Source organism: Siphateles boraxobius, unplaced genomic scaffold (assembly GCF_051911475.1).
Source record: "Siphateles boraxobius isolate OS27281-9 unplaced genomic scaffold, OSU_SipBor_1 22, whole genome shotgun sequence".
Classification (NCBI taxonomy): Eukaryota; Metazoa; Chordata; class Actinopteri; order Cypriniformes; family Leuciscidae; genus Siphateles; species Siphateles boraxobius.
Genome location: NW_027508833.1, coordinates 13,158,557 through 13,183,496, shown reverse-complemented (window position 1 = coordinate 13,183,496; position 24,940 = coordinate 13,158,557). Strand labels below are relative to the sequence as shown.

The 24,940-nt window shown below is 36.5% G+C and overlaps 1 protein-coding gene across 1 annotated transcript; it reads left to right on the top strand.

Annotated features, from left to right (window-relative positions):
- On the top strand, positions 1-23,709 carry fcf1 (FCF1 rRNA-processing protein). The gene is made up of 8 exons (XM_077238688.1): positions 1-97; positions 208-275; positions 2,621-2,692; positions 7,780-7,928; positions 8,659-8,731; positions 20,006-20,093; positions 21,652-21,746; positions 22,875-23,709. The coding sequence occupies exons 1-8, from the start codon at positions 95-97 to the stop codon at positions 22,921-22,923; spliced, it is 597 nt and encodes a 198-aa protein (XP_077094803.1). The 5' UTR covers positions 1-94; the 3' UTR covers positions 22,924-23,709.
- Positions 23,710-24,940: the final 1,231 nt, after the last annotated feature.

The window sequence follows — 24,940 nt, the reverse complement described above, 5'->3', positions numbered from 1 at the left end:
ATGATAATGACGTAAAAATACTCTTTGTCGCAAAGTTTAACACACGACACGAGGGCTAGAGAGTGAGTGAATATCTCGAGCATATTCAGCCGTCATGGTAAAACTAAGGGTTTATCTCAACAATGTTCAACAGCGTTTGTTAGATAATGTACATGATCGCTTTATTACTTTTTTGGTTGAATGACAACTTCTGTTTGTGTGAATTAGGGAAAACAGAAGAAACAGAAAAAATATGCTACCATGAAAAGAATGATCAGTCTGAAGGATCAGAGGATGTGAGTATCATTATTTGTAATAGTGTTATTTTATGTAAGCAAGTGTTTTACAAATAAGGGAATGCAATGTATTAGAAAATCATTGCAAAGTACTTTCGTTACAAATGATAAACAGCCGTTCACCTCTGTTGAAAAGCGCCTCAGTTAACCAGTGTTCAGTAAATTTTCAGCTCAAACGGGTAACGTTAAATCGCCCAAAATATTGTCTATGATTGGAATAATTGAAATATTGATTGACAAACAATGTTATTTCTATGTGTTTATTAAAAATAATAATTTGTTAGTGTATTGTTAATATCTTCTGATATACATCCCTCCAAGTATTGTATTAAACTGTAATTTTAGGTCTGAACCATGGTTCATTTTACTCATCATATGAATAGTATTACCATGAGTACTAGCAGCAGCTTCTTAAAGGCGGAATTTTATTTTTTTTCCCTCTTCCAGACTGACTGTTCCTCACAGCCACTATTATAACCAAACTATTATATCCTTCCTACACATGTTATTATGCCACAGCCACACAATATGCAACTACATGTCTAGATTACATTTGTTGATCATGTGGTAGGCATTATAGGTAGGGTGGTGGGATACCATAGGTACTGAAGGATTCCTCTATTCTGCCTTCTAAAATTGATCAGATGAATGTTTTCCTGTAGACAGGATGTGATGTGCTAGATTTGGAATGAGACATATTGTCTTTCTACCTTCTTATGCTAGTTGTGGAGGCAACATTTTTTCAGCCATTGTTTTCAAGGGATAGTTCACCCAAAAAGGAAAATTACCCCATGATTTACTCACCCTCAAGCCATCCTAGGTCTATGACATTTTTCTTTCAGACGAATAATATCAGAGTTATATTAAAAAATGTCCTGGCTCTTCCAAGCTTTATAATGCCAGTGAATGGCCGGTTTCTGTTTTGAAGTCCATGAAGTGCATCTATCCATGATAAAAGTGCTCCACATGGCTCCGGGGGGTTAATAAAGGCCTTCTGAAGCGATGCGTTCTTGTCAGAAAAATATCCACATTCAAAACTTTATCGACCAAAATAATTTGCTTCCGGCAGACTGCCCAATCAAGACGATTTATGCCAAAAGAGTAACACTTGACGATGTATGACACAGGATGTAGGAGTACAGAGAATAGTGCAAGAGAATAGAGCAAGCTTTGACACCTCTCGCGGTTGAAACAAACAGGGATGGGCAACAAACGTAATACAAAATGTAGTTTTTTGCTTATCTTAGGAAGTAATAAGAAATGACTCTTAACATTAAGGTAGTAGCCTAATGAGTGTTGGGGGAATCACTTTTTTTTACTTTTTTTTTATCAAACCGCAATTTTTGCAAGTTCCCACAATTTCATTGCATAAAATTGCATAAATATCCCTCATATTCCATCGCATTTTTTAAGAAAACGTGCCGCATAATCAAGGATTTTTGCCTGCAACAATCACAAAAAAATTAATTTTTCTGGAAGGACTGTATAAAGCTTGGAAGAGCCAGGACATTTTTTAAATATAACTCTGATTGTATTCGTCAGAAAGAAGGATATCATATACAGATACACATAGGATAACTTGAGGGTGAGTAAATCACAGGCTAATTTTCGTTTTTGGGTGAACTATCCCTTTAAGTCAGCATAAAACGGAAATTGTGATCAGAATCCGTGTGAAACGACTTCTCAAATAATGAAAAAATGAGGGGCAGGACTTGATTTTGAAATCAGAAATTGATTTGATCATTGTTATTTGCTAATTGTAGTGATCGTTTAATGTGAGTGACAGGTTGTTGGAGGGGAAGGATTGAAAATCGTCTGACCAATTGACAACCTTATTGCTCAGCCCACTTTCAGTATATACATGATCAGAGAAGAGATTTGATATCATGTTGACTTTAATTTTCTGTGAATTACTTGCATCCTTCCAGCTGTCATCAGTGTTGGGCAGTATGCATCTTCTCTGCAAAAATTTCAAAGCTAACTCCTCAGTTGAATGTCATGTGACTTTAGTTGTGAAACTTGTTTATCGATAAAGTAACTGGGAAGCACTGACAAAAGTGAATGTATATCTCTTGTCTGTCTGTCTGTCTGTGCATGTGAGAGACAGAGAGCAGTAGAAAAAGTGTGCTTAATTGCATGCCTTAGAATGTCTTTAAACCAATCATATTCAAGTATTCAACAGCACAATGATGTAATCTTAAAATAAAACATTTACTTTTAAATACTGTAAAAACAGTAGATTATCGGCAACAGCATCAATAAATACATAATTTCATCACTGTTTTGCTCTTTGAACATCTGATAAAAACTTTGCTTGCTTTTTTTGTTTGTTTTTTTTTGGCTAGAAAAAAACAGGACAGAGCAAAAACACAGAAGAAGAAGAAAGAAGATCCGTCAGCCATTAAAGAACAGGAAGTGTAAGTTTGAATTCTCTCTACCTTTTAGAGTTTGATATATGAAATTGAAACCTGCTTATTTGAATGGCATGACATAACTAGAGGCTTGGCCGATTTATCGGTTTTGCCGATATATCGGTGCCGATAGCTACTTGATTGGTGGAACTATCGTTATCGGCAAAAATCCACACCGGTAGTCGCTGCGTCCGTTGCTGGAGCTGTGCTGTCTTTACACAGTATCAGAGCGCTGAGAAGAGTATACTCTCATTATACAGCCAGAGCGGCCTCTAAAGGGCAAATAACAAACTATCACTGACTGAATTGTTTACTTTCACACTGAGGTTGCGGCGCAGCATGCAGATCACACATTATACAGAGAGCACTAACACTTCAGATGCGCATTTAAAACACAGACAGCGAAACGGTATGAATACTGAACACTAAAGTAAATATTGTCATGTCATTATAAAGTAATTAATTTGTTGACTAGATGCTGCATTAGCAGAGAAAGAACAGAAGTATGTTTGCCGTCGAGTCTGAGAGGACTTACATTTGTAGTGGCTATACCTCAAGCGGTTAAAACAATGTGACAAAAACACACGCAATGTCGCAGTTGTTACTATCTATTTACATTAGTTTATATCCAGCTGGTCACTTTATGCATTCATTAGCCGGCGAAGTTTAATATAAAGCTAATGACGTGATTGCTTTCTCAACGTTGATATGTTCATGTAGGCGACTGAAAACATAAACGTATGAGAAACGCATTTGCATTCTTTTTTTATCTCTACAAAATATATTGTTATTTTGATAAGATAATCATCAAGTGTTCTAAAATAGAAGCAAATAAAGTGAGAGACTATGTAATATAGGTCTACATTTATGTAATTTTAATGCTCTGGCCTTTGTAGATAGTTAAATATGGCCATCTTCTTTAAGCATGACTCGTATGAAATGCTAACGCTTTACAATAAGATTACAATTTTAGCATTAACTAAGGTTAATAAATGTTGTAGAAGTATTTTTCATTGTTAGTTTGTTCATTTCAATATTTACTAATACATTTTAAATTGAGTTTTCATTTTTATTTGATGTTATTACCTTAGTTAATGTACTATGAACTAACATGAATGATCAAGGTACAATTGTATTGCTCAAATATTATTACATGCAGTAAAAACGTATACTGCATAATGCATAGTTCATGAAAGCTAGCTAATACATCCTTGTTAGGGCCCAAGCACCGATGGTGTGAGGACCCTCTTGGAATTGTTCTGTTTATTAGGGCCCGAGCACCGATGGTGTGAGGACCCTCTTGGAATTGCTCTGTTTATTTTTATTAGGGCCCGAGCACCAATGGTGTGAGGACCCTCTTGGAATTGCTCTGTTTATTATTAGGGGCCAAGCACCGAAGGTGCGGAGGCACCTATTGTATCTGTTCCGGTTCTTATTAGGGGCCAAGCACCGAAGGTCCGGGAACCTATTGTTTCTGTTCCGGTTCTTATTAGGGGCCAAGCACCAAAGGTGCGGAGGCACCTATTGTATCTGTTCCGCTTCTTATTATTAGGGGCCAAGCACCGAAGGTCCGGGCACCTATTGTTTCTGTTCCGGTTCTTATTAGGGGCCAAGCACCAAAGGTGCGGAGGCACCTATTGTATCTGTTCCGCTTCTTCTTATTAGGGGCCAAGCACCGAAGGTGCGGGCACCTATTGTTTCTGTTCCGGTTCTTATTAGGGGCCAAGCACCGAAGGTGCGGAGGCACCTATTGTATTTGTTCCGGTTATTATTACGATTATTATTAGGGGCCAGGCACCAAAGGTGCGTAGGCACCTATTGTAATCGTTGGCGTTCTTCTTCTTCTTCTTATTCCACTCTTAGAGTCTATGGCAGCCTATAGAACCAATTTTGGTTGTTTTGGTTTGACATTCTGATGGAGGACAGTCCCAACATTAAATACACCAATTTTGGTGTTTCTAAGTCATTCCCTCTAGCGCCACCACCTGTCCAAAGTTTCACTTTTATTTTGCTAATAACTTCTGAACCGTAAGGCCAATCAACAAAATTATTTTTTCCTCTGATTCCTGAGCTCATGACGATTCGATTGCACCCCATGAGGTCATTTTCCGTCATAAAAATATGGCTAATATATCTTGAATTTTCTCAAAAAGCTACTTTTTCGAACTCGTCCTAGACGGTTTGTCTGATTTGCACGAAAATTGGACCAGATCATCTTCAGGCAGTGCTGACAAAAAGTTATTAAAATCAAATTGATTCGTCAAATCGTTTTTGATAAACGGTCGAACAAATTTTACGTATCGCTTGCAGAAACAGTCGTAAGGCTGTATCTTCGCAACGCTTTAGCAAATTAAGACCAAACTTGGTCCATGTCATCACAAGCATGACCTGAGGCTACATGCTGTGTTTTGGCGCAGCGCCACCTACTGGTCCGGAAATACAGAAAATGGCTATTTTTGCTTATAACTTCTGAACGGTTTGTCCAAAAATCATAAAAGTGGTCTCGTTAGATTCAGGGCAACAATGAGTCGTGCGATATCCAATTTTCCCAGATCACCCATTTTGGCTGTTGGCCATTTTTAATTATGTGCTAAAATGCTGTATTTTCTGAACGCATGAACGATTTGTTACGAAACTCGGTATGGGTCATCAGTACGATGCCCTGAAGGAGCCTGAGAAGTTTCGGAACAGCGCCACCTAGTGGTGAATTTTATTTTTCAAATGCTTATAACTCTGGGTGTGGTTGACTTATTTTCACGGAAGTCATCTCGTTAGGTTCCTGAATCCTTGCCGAGTCCACAGATACCAAACATGCTAGGTTTTGCCTAACGGTTTGTGTAGCGTTGTGATTTAGCACTTAAAAAACATTTGCCGATATCTTCAAAACCGTTAGTCCGATCGAGACGAAACCACCGTCAGAAGTTTGCAATCATAGCTGGTTAACTATTTTCAAATGCCAAAATAATGATAGTAAGGGGTAGTAAAATTCAATCAAAGTCACGTGTCAGTCATTTTTGACGTGTTTTATCATATAAATGTCTTTAACTCCGAAGCGAATTGAGATATTGTCACCAAATTTGGCACACACATGTATAGGCTCATTCCGAGGACACAGGAATTTTTTTTTGAGATTTTGCCTCTTGGTGCCGCTATAATAGAACAAAACATGAAATTCCCATTGACTTCAATACAGTTTTGTGATGTAAAATGCTATACTTAACAAATGCATTGCTGTAACATTATGAAACTCAGAATTTGCCACCAGCACCATCCCATGAAGGTACTCAAATTTCGAGACAGCACCACCTGTTGGTCAAAAGTTAAAATTATATTTCCAAAAATGCTAATAAGTTTTGAAAAAATATGTCTATTGTAATGACACTGGTCTTAATAGATTCCTTGGGTCATGCCGAGAACATAGATACCAAGTTTGACGTATTTGGACGAACTTCCTGTCCGCCATCTTTATTTACTTTCAAAACCTTATTTTTCGAACTTCTCCTAGACCATTCTTCCGATTTTCACCAAAATCGAATCATATCATCTCCAGACCATGCCGACTAAAAGTTATGGATTTCGTGACGATAGACTAAACCGTTTTCGTATACCGCAGCAGCAAAGTTGAGGCATGCTGCCAAAATGACTAAGTCTTTATCTCTGCAATGCCTTCAAATTTTGACACCAAACTTTGTATGTGTCATTGTCACCTCAATCTGACCACATCAAATCGGTTTCATAACTGCACCACCTATTTGTCGAAAGTGATAAACCATTAAATCATCTTAAAAGTTACTGTATATATGATTTTTCAGCCATTTTGCCAAAATTCTCTTAAAATGTATTTAATTGCTCCTTGCTGCAGTTGGTCTGCCACTCCCACCCATGATGGCATCTGTTGCCGCTTCTTGCGCTTGGCCCCGGTAATGGCTGCTTGCAGCTGTATTTAGGGCCCGAGCACCGATCGTGAGATGACCCTATTGTTTTTGCTCCGTTTATTATTATTCCGCTGCTTCTTCTTCTTCTTCTCCTAAATGAATCGCTTTTTAGAGGGCCTAAACATGCTCGAAAACTCATGAAACTTTGCACACGCTTCAGAAGTGGTAAACATTTACGTGTGATATGGTTTTCAAAATTGGATGGGGCAAATTCTGTAAATTATTGCCCCCACATTTTGCCCCGTCTCTACGTTTTCACTTACAGGTATGAAATTTGTTACATACATGTAATCAGTGGTGGTAAGTAACGAAGTAAAAATACTTCGTTACTTTACTTAAGTATTTGTTTCGGGGATCTGTACTTTACTTGAGTATGTTTTATTTGCATCTACTTTTACTCTTACTCCACTACAATATTAAAGACAAAGTTTACTTTTTACTCCACTACAATATTAAAGACAAAGTTTACTTTTTACTCCGTTACATTTCCCCATGCCAGCTCCAAGTATTTAATACACTGGCTTTCCAAACCAATGAAAAACTTTTTTAAAAGGTTTTATTTTGAAAAAAAGAACACACAAGCTCTTTGCCAGCATACGCTCACATAGCAGTCAGTTCGCCATTGTGGAAGATGACCGCAGAAACAGGTGAAGATGCAGCTCTGGCCAGCAATGACCCAGAGATTCCCGCTTACACTGTATCTTGCACATCTTCTGTTTGATGCAGCTAATGTTATGGAACATGTCTATTGCAGAGCTGCCAACTCTCACTCATTCAGACTCACGCAATCGACACTTTCCACACGCTCTCACGACACATCCATTTTCTCACGCAGAGAAAAATCCCGAAGCAAAGAGGACATTGACACTGACAGACAGGACAGAGTGGGTTACTTTTGATATGAAATAAATTCTCAGACACAGGTGTTCATCATCAGACACAGGTGTTCATCAGGTGACATCATCTGCTCTTAACCTACTTACTCACCGCACAGCTCGATGACTCGTCTCTTGCTACAGACTTCGCGAGACCACGCCCCCCTCGCCACAGAGATATTAATAGTAATATGTTGAGTGTTTGCCGTAGTTGTATTAGCATTATTGTATGTTAGGAGAAATAATCTTTGCCTCAACCTTTTTTTTTTTTTTTTTTTTTCAGAGCAAAGTATCCATCTTGTCTGTTCTTTCAATACAACACCCAGCTTGGACCTCCATATTACATCCTTGTTGATACAAACTTTATCAACTTTTCTATTAAGGCCAAGTTAGATGTTGTCCAGTCAATGATGGACTGTCTCTATGCTAAATGTAAGTCCCCGCATTCTTTTCTCATAATTATTTACAACAATGCTAATGTGAAGTGAGTGAATGTATTTTGGATGTGTTGATGACTGTAGGGATTGCTATGCAGCAACACTGAACAGAAATGACAGTGTTCAACACAGTTTATAGCATACACTCTGTACACATGCCACACAAGGAATACAGTTTACAACATATATATGGTATATATATATATATATATATATATATATATATATATATATACACACACTACACATATACAGATAAAGACAGTTCTACGCACACATTGGCAATAGAATTTAACAGCTTTTTTCGAAGGTACATTAATCTGTAACATAATTTGAATGAATAACTAAACTTGAATGAATAACATGAATAGTTCTGAAGTGAGTCTTGGTTTAATTTGATCTACAGAGGGCGATAGAGAGGGGAAAAAATAACATGATGGAAAAATTACAACCCAGTCAGTCAAAGTGATGGATCATGATCCTTTGAATGGGGAACAGTTGCAAGAAAATGTTTGTGAACCCATTGGAATCACAGTTTCTGCATTAATTACTGATTGAATATGATCTCAGTCATAGTCAGTCAGATAATTAAATGCCAACACAAATCGGACTAAACTAATAACACATACATTTGTACTTTTCAAGCTTATGTTTTTATGCATTTTATGTTTTTTTTTCCATGATCACTTGAGTAATGTGTAGAAATTTATTTTGTTGTGTTACAGGTGTTCCTTGCATAACAGACTGTGTGATGGCTGAGCTTGAGAAATTAGGAATGAAGTTTCGAGTGGCTTTGCGGTAATACACACTTAAATGACATGCATGTAACAATAGTGTCTCGAACATTGGGGACCAAACCAATTGAAAGTATCGATTTTTGATTACAAAAATAAACTATTTGAAAATAAGTTTCATCTTAAAATATGCACAAATTCACTCTTAATCGTTTGCCTAATATGTCGAGTTTAAACAGCTCAGTTAAAACTTAAAGACCAATACAGCCGACCGCAGCTAAAAAATAACTATTGTTCTTAAATGTTTAATAACTTTTGAACCGCTAATCCAATCTGTATGCTTTAAAAAGTCTCGTAAAAAGAATGTGTTTTTCGCGTTTCGACATTGAGGCCCTGTAGTGAATGTGATTGCTTCAAGTTTTGATCAGCATTGATTCGTCAAAGAAACCCAGAAACCCATGCGGTTTGTTCCTCTGACCCAAACAGGAACGATTGTTGATGCTTATTCCTTCCAACCCCCATGCCCAGATTGGTTGAACCTATCACCTACTCAACCAATAAATATAGGTTTTGTTTTTTTGCACCACCAATTTTTGCAACTTTTTGGAAACCTAAACTGCCGCAAAGTGAAAGTAGTTGTGTGCGTGCATATTTGCGTGCATGAAAACAAACACAAAATAACAGATTTGCATGAGAGCACTCTGACAAAGCAGAACACAATTTAAAAACAAATATAAAACAGCGGTACACATCGGATCAGGCACTGAAGTTTGTGTTTTCAAACGAGTCGCTACACAATGTTGCAGTGGAGTTGCGTCCGACTGAGATATAACTGGCACAGCCAAGAGTTTCGTTTCGTATATGTCAATACTACTAATAGTTTGTGAAAATAATTTGCACTGTTTGTATTTTTGTTGCACAAGACACTTTTCACAATTGTTTACACTACTTGCTGCACTATTTGTGTTTGTTGTTCATGTTCAGATTGAATACACATACACATAGACAAATCTACAATGTCAGTGAATAAAAAACACCAACTTTTCACTGAAAATCGCCTATAATAATGTTGTAATAAATGGCTATAACTTGCTTAGGGATTGTTACATGTAGACAAAATTTCATCTGTAAATCTATAATATCCAAGTATAACTTTCTAAAGGAAAAAATCCAAACTTCAAGAGGTTTTGTTTGAGTTGAGTAAAAAAAAAGACAAATTTGCTGCTGTTTTTGTTAAATCTGGTAAATTCATCCATTCTAAGACAAAAATAAATGTAAAATTGGGAATTTAAATGAGCTAGATTGAAACAATCAAGTTGAATGATTAAAATTATATATGGCACTTGATGCTGACTGCTATAATGGGTTAGAAAAACAAAGTCCCCCAAATATGTTCTAGGTCTTTAAGGGTTAATGCGTGTCTTGTCAATTATCCATTACATGAATCACACACACATCAAAACTAGTTCAAAAACTGGTTCAAAACTAAAGTACTTGACAAAGTACTTTCAATAATATATGTAGACCAGATAAAAAATAAAAATAATTAATAATTATCTTGATTTTTATTCTATGTCAATAAATAACTAATAAATAAGAACATTAAAATAATACTGGTAGCAGCATGTATATGATTTATAGTGATAAAAGTCTAGACAAGTGATCCTGTATGTATAGGAATGATAGAGGCTACAGTTATTGGAAAAAAGCTGTTTCCTCAGTCTGTCTGTACGAGACTGTATTGTCCTGTATGTCTGCTGGATGGAAGAGGGTCAAACAGGTTTAGTTAGTTACATCTTAAACTTTCACTGTTAAAACTAAAGTGTCGTGCTGGAATTCACTTTTGGGTTCAGTAAAGCTAGCTGTAAATATTGAAGCCCCTGTTCTCTGATTTGATTGTTCTTCTCAATCATTTGAACTAGAGATGCACCGATTACAATTTTCTAGGCCGATTCCGATTTTTCATGAGTTGGGCCTTCCGATTTTAGCCGATTCCGATTTCATTTTTTCTAACCACTTTACAGCAAACAGTTGTTCTCTCGTCTGCCACATGTCTAGCCAGGCTAAACAATCACTTTAATTGAGCACGAGCAGCGCAGCAAAAATAGAAACCCCGCTTCACTGCTGCTCACGCGACGCTCCTGCTTGACGCTCACGCGCTGCTCCTGCTCACGGTGTGAATGAACTCATTGATTAACATGCACGCCGGGAAAAATAAAAACCACGCTGCTCAAGCTTGCGGTGTGAAACGGCCGTAATTCACGAGGTTTCCTACATGTGCGTTCCGTGTGCACGTGTGATGTCAATGCGCAATGTTAATCATAAGGCTGAGCAGTTTTATCGATTCTGCGATATAAATCGATATTTTTCCGCCAAGAAAGTATCGTACACGAAAGTATACGTATATTCCAATTTATTCGCAAAGGTATTTGCGTTGTACAGTCACTGAATAGTGAACACACTGAAATGAAGTGCATATCACTAAAAACTAAAAGTGTAGATGCCACAAAAATTATATAAAAATAAAGTGCATCAAGTAAACAAATTCATAAAACTGAAATAGTATGTTGTAACTTGTAAGAAAAAGAAAAGTGCATTAAGTAAATGTACATAAACTCATAAATTATTACATTTTAAGTATCCAATGTGAGTAACTTTACAGGTACTGAGTAACTTTAGGCCCATCTGAAGTGAACACTGAACAAAGCCAGGCAAAGTTTACAAATGGCATTGTTTTTATCTACGGTAGTTCATTACTGCCCGACTTACTTTTAGACGCTCTCGGATATTTTTTTTTAAATATCGATACTAGAGATTTTTTGCACAGCCCTACTGAGGAATTACTGTCATTTAATTACTTTCCATTGAAAAACTAAAATATAGAATTACTCTTCCGTTACCTATGATGTAATTGAGTGAAATACTGTATAGACTATAGAACAATTCTATATAAAACAAAACAATAGTGGATTCATGTTAAAATGTATGTTTTTAATGTAACTTCTCCCTTAACCCCTTAACTGTCACGATCCCGTATACGGGATATCTAACCTTACTTCGCTATATTACTATTAAATCCAAATCTAATTATGACAAACTATATATCGTTGGAAAGGTCTAAGACTCCTAAATAGATATTTTAGCGCTGTTTTTTTTCTTACAAATTATGTTTGAACAGTAATATATGAATTTATGACAAGAGTGCGCCTCAAAAAATCGACGTCATTACAGGAGTTTCGGACCTTTGTCACAAGTCGACGCACACACTTTTAATAGTTGAAACTTTGGTTTTTTATGCTAAAAGTTCATAATAAAAAATAATCTATTATTTGTCAATAAAAAAAGATTAAATTAAAATTTAAAAAGTAAAGTAGTCCTCTAAAAAGTATAATATATATATATATATATATATTTTTCTTATTATTATTATATCACATATTTTATTAGTTATCATAAATTAGGTAACATTCGAAAGCTTACGCACTCAGAATTCATCCTGTTAAAACCGTTTTGAAATTGGATGTTGCGTTACCATAGAAACGGTATTTTTTTATTAGGCCCCTCCCCTCTTGGGCATCATCTTTCATAATTTATTATCAAAACCTTTTCTAATATTGACAAAACACATATTGTCAGAAAGGTCTGAGTCTCAAGGTTCCATATTTAGTGACAGAAGTGATATTTGGATAGAAATTTATGAATTTGTTACAGCAGATTGCATACAATTAAATTCAATGGAATGCAATGGCACCCGGTGGCTATTTTTGGTACTACGCCTAAACAAAATCTCATGGGAACTTCAATTTTTGTGATATCAACTTGAAATTTGGAACACAACTTGGTTAGATATATAGCTTTCATTTTATCCATAATTTGTGGTCTTGTATAGCAAAGTATGACTAAAACAACGTGATCGGAGCTGTTTTCTAGTTTGTTTGTTGTTTACCATTTACATGCAAATGTTGTACACACCCCAAGTTAACAAACCTTCGAGACTATCAAGTTTAAAAATTACCAACTTATAAGAACAAATATAGTTGACTTTGTAAAGAAATGCTCACTTATATATAGCTTTGGTGCGTCTGCATTGACGGTGTAGTACACGCTGACATGAACTGACACGAAGTTCAAGCTTGCGGTGTGAAACGGCCAACTTATCTAATATATAAAAAAGGGTGTGACCAAACTGAAAGTAGGTGCGACCAACTGAGATAGTTGACCAGTGGGAAGAATGAGGCTAGAGCCCTGGGGATGCACCGATGTTTCAACTTATAATCGTATTGCCGGAAAAAGCCTTTATTTTCACTTTTGGCTGTTGGCCGATTGTTTAAAAACAGCTGATGATCAGGGCCGATTATATCTTGTCAATACCTTGTAACCAATCAGGTCAACCTGTGACCGTCAACGAACTGAGACAATGGCAGGACCAGGTGTGACAGGTGTAGCTGCAGCGCTCTTCACCTATGTGCTGCTTACAAGTATCTTCTGCTATACCGACACCGATCAAATCTTCAAAGACTATTATTTTAATAATAGGCCTAATAAAAAACTACCCTCTGCGACCAATCTATTGACAAAACAAGCAAAAAAACATCTTGGATTCGAAAGACACGTCCTGGCCACCACCTTCATTCAATCGCATCTTTCCAACCGAACAACAAAACGCTCTAAAAGCAAAATAAAGCTACAACAAAGCTACGCGTTTCTAATAACCATCTCCCTCCTGCTGTCCGGAGACATCCACCAGTGCCCCGGTCCGCTCAACAATTAAGAACAAGATAGACCTCACCTCACATCACGTCCACGCTTAGCGCGAGCATCACCAGTAACAGTCAGGTACGCTCTCTGTGTAATTTAAACTATATTAATGGGCAACAGTCTCACCTGGGTGGGTTTTTTTCTCCAACAATCGTGGAGACAACTGTGCCGGACGGGGACGTGACGGCTAGCTGGACTGAGGTCGGGTCCGGGTATGGCGTCTCAACCTGTGCGGAGCCGTGTGCACCACCTTTGCCGGTAGCGTTGTCGGCGTCGACTTGGAGTCGGGATGTCAGCGTGTCAAGCGCTCGGGAGGCATCGCACTATTGGAAACTACCATTTTTGTCAAGTACTACAGGTGGAAGCTCACCAACTTTCACTCCAAAATAACATAATGTTAATCAAATCAATAGCGAAATAATATCCGGAAGTCAAACTTGTCAACAACTTGTAAAAAACAGGAAGTGGAATGTTTTTCAGACTGTTAACCACTCAAAAACAATATGGGATTCCAAATTAAAACCAAATGGATTATTTGGTGGGCACCTCAATATACGAAGCCTTGTATCTAAATTTGATCAAATTCATTATATTCTAACGGAATAAAATCTAGACTATCTTTGCTTGTCAGAAACCTGGCTAAAGGCTAATTCACCATCAGCTGCAATCATTGTACCAGGTTAACAAATCTATAGACGCGTTAGTGAAATCTAAAGGAAGCGGAGTTATGGTGTATATAAAGAATAGTATTCAGTGTGAGGAGATTAACTTGGAAAACTGTGACCTAGAATGTATCTGGTTGAAAATTATTTTATCACCACAAATGTATTTTAGTCTCATTGTAATTTACCGTCCACCCAGCTCAAATACAGATTTTATGAAAAGTTGCAAAATATGCTGGCAAATTGCAATTTTGATAAAGAGATAATAATAATGGGGGATTTTAATGTAAATTGGGATGATAGATCAGTCAGGGAAAAACTCAAACAAATAACAGATCGCTTTGACCTTACACGAGTAACTCAGTTAACCAAAACCCAGATTGACCTGGTATTCAGCAATAGACCAAATAGAATCACAAAATCCCTCAACATGATCACAGGACTATCTGACCACAATTTAGTACTTGTGGCGAGAAAATTAACAAAAAAGAGATTTGGTGTCTCTACTGTTAAAGACCAGGAATCATTTATAATACCAAATAAAGACCAAGAACATTTCAAAAACACGGTGAATAATTTTAATTGGGATTCTTTGTTAATTGGAAAAGATGTACATGAGGGAAGCAGGACACTTTCAAGTAAACTACAGTTCATTATTAAAAAATTCACTTGTAGGTATGTACACAGGAAAAGAGGAAGTAGTCTCCCTTGGATCAATGCAGATATCCTGAAGAAAATGAAAGAGCGTGACTTTGCACTGAAAAGGGTTATTAAAACAAATCTGTCACATGATAAACATCATTTTGCTATGCTAAGGAATGCTGTAACATCCATGTTGAGAAAGTCTAGGGCTAACTTTTTTCTGACCATAATTAGCGAGGCAAGGGGTACTACAAAGTTAGTATGGGACCAGCTAAAAAAATTAATGGGCCAAGAACATAAAACAAGAAAACCTGTGGAACTAACGGTGGACGAAAAACTTATTAGGTACCCAGCTGAAGTAGCTACGACATTTAATCATCATTTTGTTGACTCTGTTACAGCCATTGCCCAGAGCTTTCAACCTGTAAATGCGCAGTGTGTAAAACTCCAACGACAGAACCTAGCCTTGTTTTTACATGTGCCACAGAAGCAAATACCGAAGCAATTATTAAAAATCTTAAATCATCCAAAGCGAAAGATGTCCAGGTAATGGACACTTCAATGCTCAAAATTATCATCACTAACCAGTCCCATTACAAAAATTATGAATCATTCCATATGTCAAGCAGAATTTCCAAACACATGGAAAACAGCTATTGTATCACCCATTTTTAAATCCGGAAACCCACAATTTGTTTCTAACTATAGACCTATAAGTATTTTACCTGTAATGTCTAAAGTCCTTGAGAAATGGACAGCTGATCATATAAAATATCACTTAAATAAAAGCTCTTTTCATCTTCACCCACTACAGTTTGGTTTCCGACCGAACCATTCAACTGAGTCAGCTAATTGGTATTTTATTGATAAAATCAAGTTATCACTTGACAGCAATAGCATTGTAGGAGCAGTCTTTCTTGACCTTAAAAGCATTCGATACAGTAAACCATAGTATCCTATTGGCTAAATTATCCTCTTTTAATCTCTCAGATAAGGTATTAAAATGGATAAATTCATATCGCAGTCAACGATTACAAACTTTTCGTATTGATAAAAGTCAGTCTGAGCCCCTCCCTCTGTGGACTGGCCTGCCACAAGGCTCCATATTAGCCCGTCTTATTTTGTGTACATTAACGATCTGCCACTGGTGTGTCCGGAGATTAACATTCAAATGTAAGCGGATGACACAGTCCTGTACGTACATGGATCTTCAAAAACCGAGGTAGCCAACAAGCATACAAATGCGATGGTTAAAGTAACAACATGGTTGAGTCAATTGTGTTTGCATTTCAATGTTTTAAAAAACTGTGGGCATGTTCATAGGCGTCGATTTCGGTGGGGACGGTGGGTACGCGTCCTCACCAGATTTCGCCATGAGTCATTTTGTATCCAACACTTTTTGAAACATTGAGGCGCCACGGATGTACCTAATACATATAAATAAAACATATCCAGTTAACTAGCAGAGCATTAATTTAATTCCCTATTAAATAAGAGATCTAGCGCTAAAATGTGGTGTTTTTGAACTCAAGCTGCTGAGCGCTCGTTGCCGCGGCAATCAGTGTCACGGATACAGGCTCGCGCAGTCTTCACTCGGACACGCGCTTCAATCTATCGCCGTTGTGGAGACTCTCTATTCATTCCGGTGAAATCTCAAAATAAAATGCACACAAACGTGTCCCTGTTTGATATAGACTGTAACTACTGATGAACATATTCAGTTTTGATGAGAGAAAAAAAAAACTATACAAGTGCAACCACTAGACTATTAAAGAACTCAAACAAACTGTGCAGATCGATGGATTTATTTACGGGTTGAGCAGAGAGGCTGCACAGTTTGACAAGTTTCAGTGACGTGCGGTCTGGGTAGGCAATCTAGGCACTACCCTGCCAAAATTGTTTTTTACTGTTTATTCTTGTTTTTTATATATGCAATATGTGTGTTATTCCAATTGTTTAGACGTTATGATGACAAATGTGGCAGTTACGCATAATCAAATAAAAAACAAATGGTAGAATAAGAAGTGCTTTTACTGTCTACTAGCATTTTTATTTTACTAGCATTTGTTTGTATGTTGCGCATGCACACTTCGATCCTGTATTCTTCAACATGTACGGCAAAAAGCACAAATCTGCTGTGCCTTTGGACGTACATATGTTATGCCAGTAATCATCTCCGTTACGTATCAGACAAGGACCAATTAAAATCGAGATATTACTGTACATTTGCGCAGCTAACGTCATTACACCACAGCTAGCCTACATAGTTAATCCCCGCCAAATTCAAAGTCAAAATGACAGCACCGGCCGTGATCACGGAGTTAAGAAATTTTTCTTTCACAAAATCTGAGTTAATAGCAAGAGGGAGGTCTACGCCAGCCTTAGATGGACTAATGCAGCAAAAGGGCCCAAAAATTGCCCGATCGTTTCAAACAGACTGGAATGAAAGATAATATGTGATCGACATCTTAACGAGAACGGCGGAATGGGCGGATGGACTTTATGTACAAATAATCTATCGATTGGTGAGTCGAAAACTATTTTGGGCTTAATATTGAATTGATAAATATGGTTGAATCAATGCAAGCCATTTGCCTTCATATTCAATTGAGCAGTGTTTGATTTTACTTTTGCTGACTGACAAACATTTTGCCGCTGTGCAACAATTAAGGATTAAGAATGGTTGCATTCTGATGCTGGAGTGGACATTACTACCGCTGTGTGCCTGTACCGCGCTTGTGTGTGTGCGTGTAGTAGTAGCTATCTTGTTTGCATTATGCTTGCCTTAAATCTATTGCTGAATACGGGAATAGTTGTGATGATGATGATGTTGATTGGATGCTTTCAAGTTGGTCAAAATGACTGATGTATATTGGATGAATGCATGTTGTAAATTGAGTAGCCTACTTGTCTGTAAACGTAAGGCTTTCTTCATAAAACGAGTCAGACATCAAATTTTTGTATACATTTTTTTGTATTTACATAATTGCATTAATAAGCTACATTACATCGTCTTTCGAAACATGACCTGCGCGAAAGAGGAAAAAAAATGAATGCGTCATTGTACCCACCACTTCTGAAAATGCACTTCCGAATGCGTCTCTGCCCCCCCCCCACATTTCAAACCAAACTGACGCCCGTGGGTATGTTCTTCATAAAATCGCATAAGATAACCAAAGATAAAGATATCTTAGTGTCTGGTGAAAAAATACAAATTGTCCAAGAATACGAAAATCTCAGCATTTATTTGGACACCAAATTAAATTTTAGATCACATGTAAAGCAAACCTGTAAAAAAGTCAAATTTAATCTAGCAAATTTCCGATTTATTAGAAACTCAATGTCTATTCAAGCGGCCAAAACTTTTATGCACTCAATGATTCTATCTCATTTTACCTACTGTTTGACGAGCTGGTCCCAGTCTAACTCGACTACTTTGAAACCACTACAGTCTTTATACAAACAGACACCAAAGTACTTAATAAGAAACCAAAGCATTTTCACCACTGCGCCATTTTATTAAAATACAATATTTTAAGTTGGGAAAATCTAATTAAGTTCACAAATTGCTGTCAGGTCTACAAAATCTTACATAGGATGGCACCGCAACCCCTTGGTGATTTTGTCAATCTTAGAACAACCACAGTCAGAATAACCAGAGGAGTGTCAAGAGGTGACTGTATTATTCCACTTAGAAAAAGCGCTTTTAGTCAGTCTGCCTTCTCCGTTAGGGGTTCTCTGGAGTGGAACACCATTCCGGCTTCAATCAGAGACATCAACACAAAAAGCCTTTTTCGATCACATCTGAAATGTTGGCTTATTAGTAATCAGACTTGTCAACACTGAAGTTTTACTGTTGGCCGTTTGTGTTAGTCGTGAATCTTTCCTTGTTTTTTTTTTTCTTTGTATAACCTTGCTAATTATTTTAAAATTTATCTTTATATACATCTAACAAATGTTTTAACCAGTTGCACTGACAGTGCATGCTATTTGCTGTTACTGTCTGTGCGTATAACTATCCTGTTCTTCAGAATTAATTTTTTAATGTGTTTGTCTGTTACGCTGTAGCAGACAAACACAGCTGTACTTACACGTACTTATAACCTTTTAAAATTGTTTTTTCCCTAGGGTGCCACTGTACAACTGGAAAATTAGCCTTTGGCTAACTCTGGCATGTTACAGGCGTACTGTTGTTAATGTGCATTGTACTGGCAATAAATAACTAAAAAAATAAATAAAAAGGGAGTGGATAAATGTGTCGGACTGGGACTCATACTGCATGTGAAGAAAATCTCTCTTGTGTTGAATTCAGGACTGGATTCAGTATTGGTGCATCTCTAGTAACAAGTAGGCTAATGCAATACTTTTAGAGTACCTTACCCGACACCGAAATACAGAATTTGAATAATCAACTAAACACTGCTTAGACTTTAGTGTGTTAATTAAAAATAAATGTATTATTATTAAAGCTGCAAAAGTTATTCAGTTAAAAGCAGTGAGTGATTCCATCTTTTCTTTTGATGTTTGATTAACAAACGGCAACAGATTTATTATGTTAAGACCTAATTTCTCATTCATGCATGTTATGTTCGTAAAAAATTAAATGTCCCCCAATATCTGCTTTCAAGAAGTTAGATGCAATATTTACAAACATCAGATCCACGTGCTTTGTTTCTGACACATATACGCAACTTTGTAATTAATAATAACAGTACTTACAACAAAAAACTTAAATTGATGCAGAATTGTAAAAACAATTTAAAGTAAAAAGCTCTAAACAAAATCCAATTTTTAATACCTGTTATGTTTTTGAAAGTGATAAAAATCTTGCAGATTTATGTTATGAAGCTGTTTTTTTTTTTTCAAGGATTTGATCCTGAGATTTGTTCTGTTCTAAGTACTCTCTGATTGTTGGTACCATCTTTGTTTTCCCTTAGGTTTTGACTTGCAACAATGTAGTAATTTTTGTATTTAAAGTCATTTTTCTGTTCAGAAGTCGTGTGAGTTTTTTGTTTTTTTAATGTTTGCAGATTGGCTTGGTGGACTGCAGTGTCATTTGCCGAAAATTACAATTTGATATTTCAACAGCATTTCTGTGCTGATGTGTGAATGGTAGCAAAATTAGTTAAAAGATGGCAAGCTGTTGCATGTATGAATAGTAGATATGGTGCATTTACCAGAAAATGTAATATTGGCAGTTTTAGGGCAGTTTTCATTTGTGAAAATGGCTAATCTTTCTTCTTTGCTTTTTATGGCTTTTTGAACTTTTTGTGCAGGATTGCCAAAGATCCCCGCTTTGATCGCTTGCCTTGCTCACACAAAGGAACGTATGCTGATGACTGCTTGGTACAAAGAATAACACAGGTATGATAACTTTGTAAGCTGTGGGGTTAGAATTGTTTCGTATTCCCTAATAAATGCAACTTTGCAAATGAGCCAATCAAATAAGTTTTTAAAGGGGACATATCATGAAAATCTGACTTTTTCCGTGTTTAAGTGCTATAATCGGGTCTCCCCGGGTCCCTCATCTACCAACCCAGAAAATGTGAAAAATGACAACCCAGTAACTTTGTTTTGGTAAGCCTTTTTCTGCAAGCATGTCAAAAAATAAGTCTATCAGATTTTGCTCCCCTTCTGACCTAGAAAGGGGATCTTATTATAATATTACCGCCCCTTAATCTGCATGTTTCCACCCACGGCGGCCATTTGGTTTCGCAAGCGACAACAGTGTAACCAGTTCTAACGCAGTGTAAAACTGTTCGCAGTTCGAGCAAAGCATGCGCAAACTGTTCTGTCGTTGCTGCACAGACGAGCACAGAACACTATTTGACCAAAAAATGTCACAGCTTTATTAAGACCTCAGGGAACTGTCAACTTTTGTAAAAGTTAAACATGACCGTAAATGCAAGTCGATGAGATGAATCAATGCAACTCCACAACAACTACATAAATGTATGTATCCACTAATCATTCAGAAACATCCAAGTGTGTCTAAAAGTTGCAACCTGAGTCTCTCCGTAAGGCTGCACTCCGCTACTGACAGACTTGTGACTCCACGTGTTTTGTTATTGCCAGAGTATCCAAAGCTTGTGTAAATGATCTGCCATCTTCTGGGAGCAGCCGCTCATTTGCATTTAAAGGGACACAAAACCATCACATTGTTTGGGCACACACAAAAAGGGTCAAATTTGACAAGCTATAATAAATTATCTATATTGAGCTGAAATTTCACAGACACATTCTGGGGACACCATAGATTTATATTACATCTTGTGAAAAGGGGCATATGTCATCACCTTTAAGAGATAGAACCATAGACTAAAAAAAAGATGGACAACGCACCTTAACTCTTCCACTGTAGAAAAGTGAAGCCGCCAATGTTCCAATATGGCACTGACATTTTGCGCTGATTACACAGATTCTGAGCCTGAGTCTGCGCAGTAGTGAGCGTGAAGTGAAGCTGTGGTATCAAGGTCCCGCCCTTAATCCCGCAGAATCGGTTTGTACAGTTTAATGCAGAACAAAACCTTATGTTGGTGTGAAATAAAGTTATGGAAATACAGAAATTAAAGTTAAAGCTTCAATCTCCTCCCGAAGATCCCCAAAAAAACTATTGTTGCCTCAGTGAATACATCGCTCAGAGAAGACGTCACTTTAAAAATTATTTTATAGACAAACACTTGAACTTACATCAGCGTGATAAAAACTACCTAAAATGACAGAAACCATCGTTGGGATACCTATAATAGATAGGTAATAGATACCTAATGTATGTTTGGAGTTAAAAAATATTAAAGAAGATTTGTGATTTCAATGTCAAATTAATCATTTGGGACTATGAAACAATTCTAACCTCAGAGCCGATACATATTTTATATTTTGCTTTACATTCTGATCAAAGGATTCCCTTTTGCTCCACTAGCACAAATGTTATATTGTGGCCACGGTGGACAGGGACCTAAAAAGGAGGATTCGGAAGATCCCAGGAGTCCCAATCATGTACATCTCCAATCACAGGTACACCAGTTCTCACTCTGCTTGGTTTAATTAAGAACTGGTTTAATTACCAATGTATGAATCGACCCTTAGCCAAGCCTATCATTAATGTTACTAATGAGGGGTCCTGGAGGGTAGGGGCTTCACTTACTAGTTGCAAGAGAGAGAGAGCCTAGGTTATGTATGTGCAAGCTCCAGAAACTGAATAAAGCCTTTATCAAGTGGGAAATGGTGTAGCTACTATTTAGTTGGCTTATATTTTTACCAAACAAGAGTAACCTAAATTTGAGTTGGCAGTTATTTTGTCTGCCTTGGCTTTGTTTTGAATATTTTTTGTTTGTGAAGCAAAGCAGGATCAACAGTGCAGCACTTTTTTTAACAATTAAGTTGAATGATTCAGTGATTAATTCATAATATTCAAAAATCACTTGGTGTCCCCTACTAGCTTAAAGATGTAACATAACTATATCCATGAACTGCCTCCTGCAAAATATCCATGGAAGGATATAGCATGTTTTTTAAGAATTAAACATTGTAAATAGATTAATATATGTTTGAAAACTGTATATTCATATCTACAAGTGTATCTTCAAGCAATAATACCAACAAAGCAAACAGTCCCATATAGAAAACCTAGTATAGTGCTGGCAAATATGATAATGGCAGGTACGAGAGATGTTAAATGCCAATTTCTGAGAATGAGATCAGTCTTATCTGTATTGTGTAAGATGTCGTATAGATGCAGAAAATATTAATCAAATTACAGTTTGTTTGTTTTTTGCATGTCATTGACACGATAGCAGTATATTGTTCATAATATGATTATCCCCAATTATATATATATATTTATATATATATAATTTATTATTATTTTTATTATATATATAATTTTTTTTTCTTTTTTTTCTAAAAAGCATACCACAAGGTTTTTAAGGGTGGGGGTTGTGGTATTATAAAGTATTATTAGTGTTAATACCTGCAGATACCCAGTTCTATTAACTTTTTTTTTTTTCGGAGAGTCAGATTGGAGTTCTATGTTCGTGTATGTTTGTAAATGCATATAAATTGTTTATATGGATTAATTTGTAAAAGTAGAATATCTTTTAACCTATGTAAATTAATAAAACTGTTATAACATTTATTTTACAGGTATAACATTGAGAGAATGCCAGATGATTATGGCGCACCACGGTTGTAGAACACAGAAGTGTTTTGGGTTTTTTTTATCTTGTTTTTTGGGTTGCTATTCTCCCACTTTCTACCTTTTAAAAGATTTGCCCTGTGAAATGTATTCAGTACTCCACCATAGTCTTTGGCAGCCCAGTGCACAGAACATTGGTGGAAACTAAAATGTGTGGCAAAAGTGGAAAAAGTAGCAATAATGTGATCTGCAACAAATAAAAGTGATTAACCCACAACTTCAGTGATCTAAGGCCTTCCCTTCTTGTTAATTTGCACAAAATCAAAACTTCTCAACTTTTTAGGGTAAAACTTTATTTTGAGTGCCCCTTTTGAGCATTGTTTACTATAAAGTCTACATGTAGTTGTAAAGTTACTTTAGAGTATTAGCAGACTGTCTGCTTAATATCTGTTAACTCTTTACTGTAAAGGTCCACCAACATAGTCAGTAGAATGTCCTAGTAACTTTGCAACTACATGTCATCTTATTCTAACCCTACCAGTTTACTAATACTTTTTAGAGTTAGTAGACATGTGGGTGCAGTGTTATTTATAGTCAACAGAATGTTAACGAGACCATCAAAATAAAGTGAAACCCTTTGTACTCATGGAGGACAAGTGATTATGAGCAAATATGCTTGGTTTCATGAATTATGCTCGATTATCAGCCATTTCAACTGAAAGATGATGTCTGTGATATTGATGTCCACTAGAGGGCGACACAGAACAAGGGATGTTTTAAACCTGTTCTTTTTTTCTGTCCATTTTTATCCCTTTGAATGGAAATAAATGCATTTATCTAGTTCATTTGTGTAACTGTGATTTACTGACATTATTGTTTAATAACATTAGTATTCATAAAAGTCTGTGAAATGCAGATAGGTCATTAAATGTTTATTTAATTGTTAAAAAAACAATAAAAGTTGCTAGACATTATTTAAAATACTGCTGTCCATTTAAAATGGGGACAATTTTTCTTTTTCACTATGTATTAAAAAAATTCTTAAAATACTTTTATTTGTGTTTGGAAAATGCAAGCATAAGATTAGATACATACATGTACAGTGGAAATAAATTATAATAATAAAAAGACAAATGTTTCAGATAAGGTTTTGGGCTGCAGATCTTCACATTCATTTGAAATTGTTTTGACCATGCGTTTTTCATAAATTTAAATGATGAATATGAGTCCACGCACACCAAATAAATTTTGGTCAAACTAACTTTCAGAGATGATTCAAGATGGACTTTGCTATAAAAAGCACACCATAAGATACATTTCAATTGGATCGCTATTTATTCATATGGAGTATTGGTGCTTGGACCCTGATATTGCAGCTTGTGGCTGTATTGTAAATTGGTTTCCTCCCAACAATAACATTGTTTAAATCAAGCAAATGAACTTGTCCTAGTAGTCCTTGACTATTACAGTAACTATCATGTTACTGTTTTGAAAATGACAAAACGACTGTCTGAAAACTGGCTTAACGTTCTCTAAACCAGGAGTGTCCAAATTAGAGTTTGGCTCCATCTTGCATCAACACACCTGCCTGAAAGTTTTCTACTGTAGAATGCCTAGTAAGAGCTTGATTAGCTGGTTCAGGTGTGTTTAACTGGGATTGAAGCTTGGCTCTGCAGGAGCAGGACTGGACACCCCTGCTTTAAACTGTAAGTGCAGTTGTCACAACTGTTTGCTGGAACATCGGAACTCAATTGCATGTCAGCAAAATGTAGTTGCACACCCCAAACATTAATTCATGCTTTAAGACCTAGTTATTGCGTCAGTAATTTGGCCATGCAGTGTCATCAAAATAAAGTGCCACATTTTGCCACATTGCTCAAAATGTTTAGTTGTTTTGTTTTTCACCATGGAAATGTTTATTATATTCAACTAATTTTTTTTCCTACGTTTTTTGTTGGCACTGACTGCTTTTTATATTATACAAGAATGTCAGTTTTGTCTAGCTGAATACTCTTGTGTATCACTGAGCTTTTTAGATAGATTTTAACAGTAGGTAAAAATTTACTAGAAATGG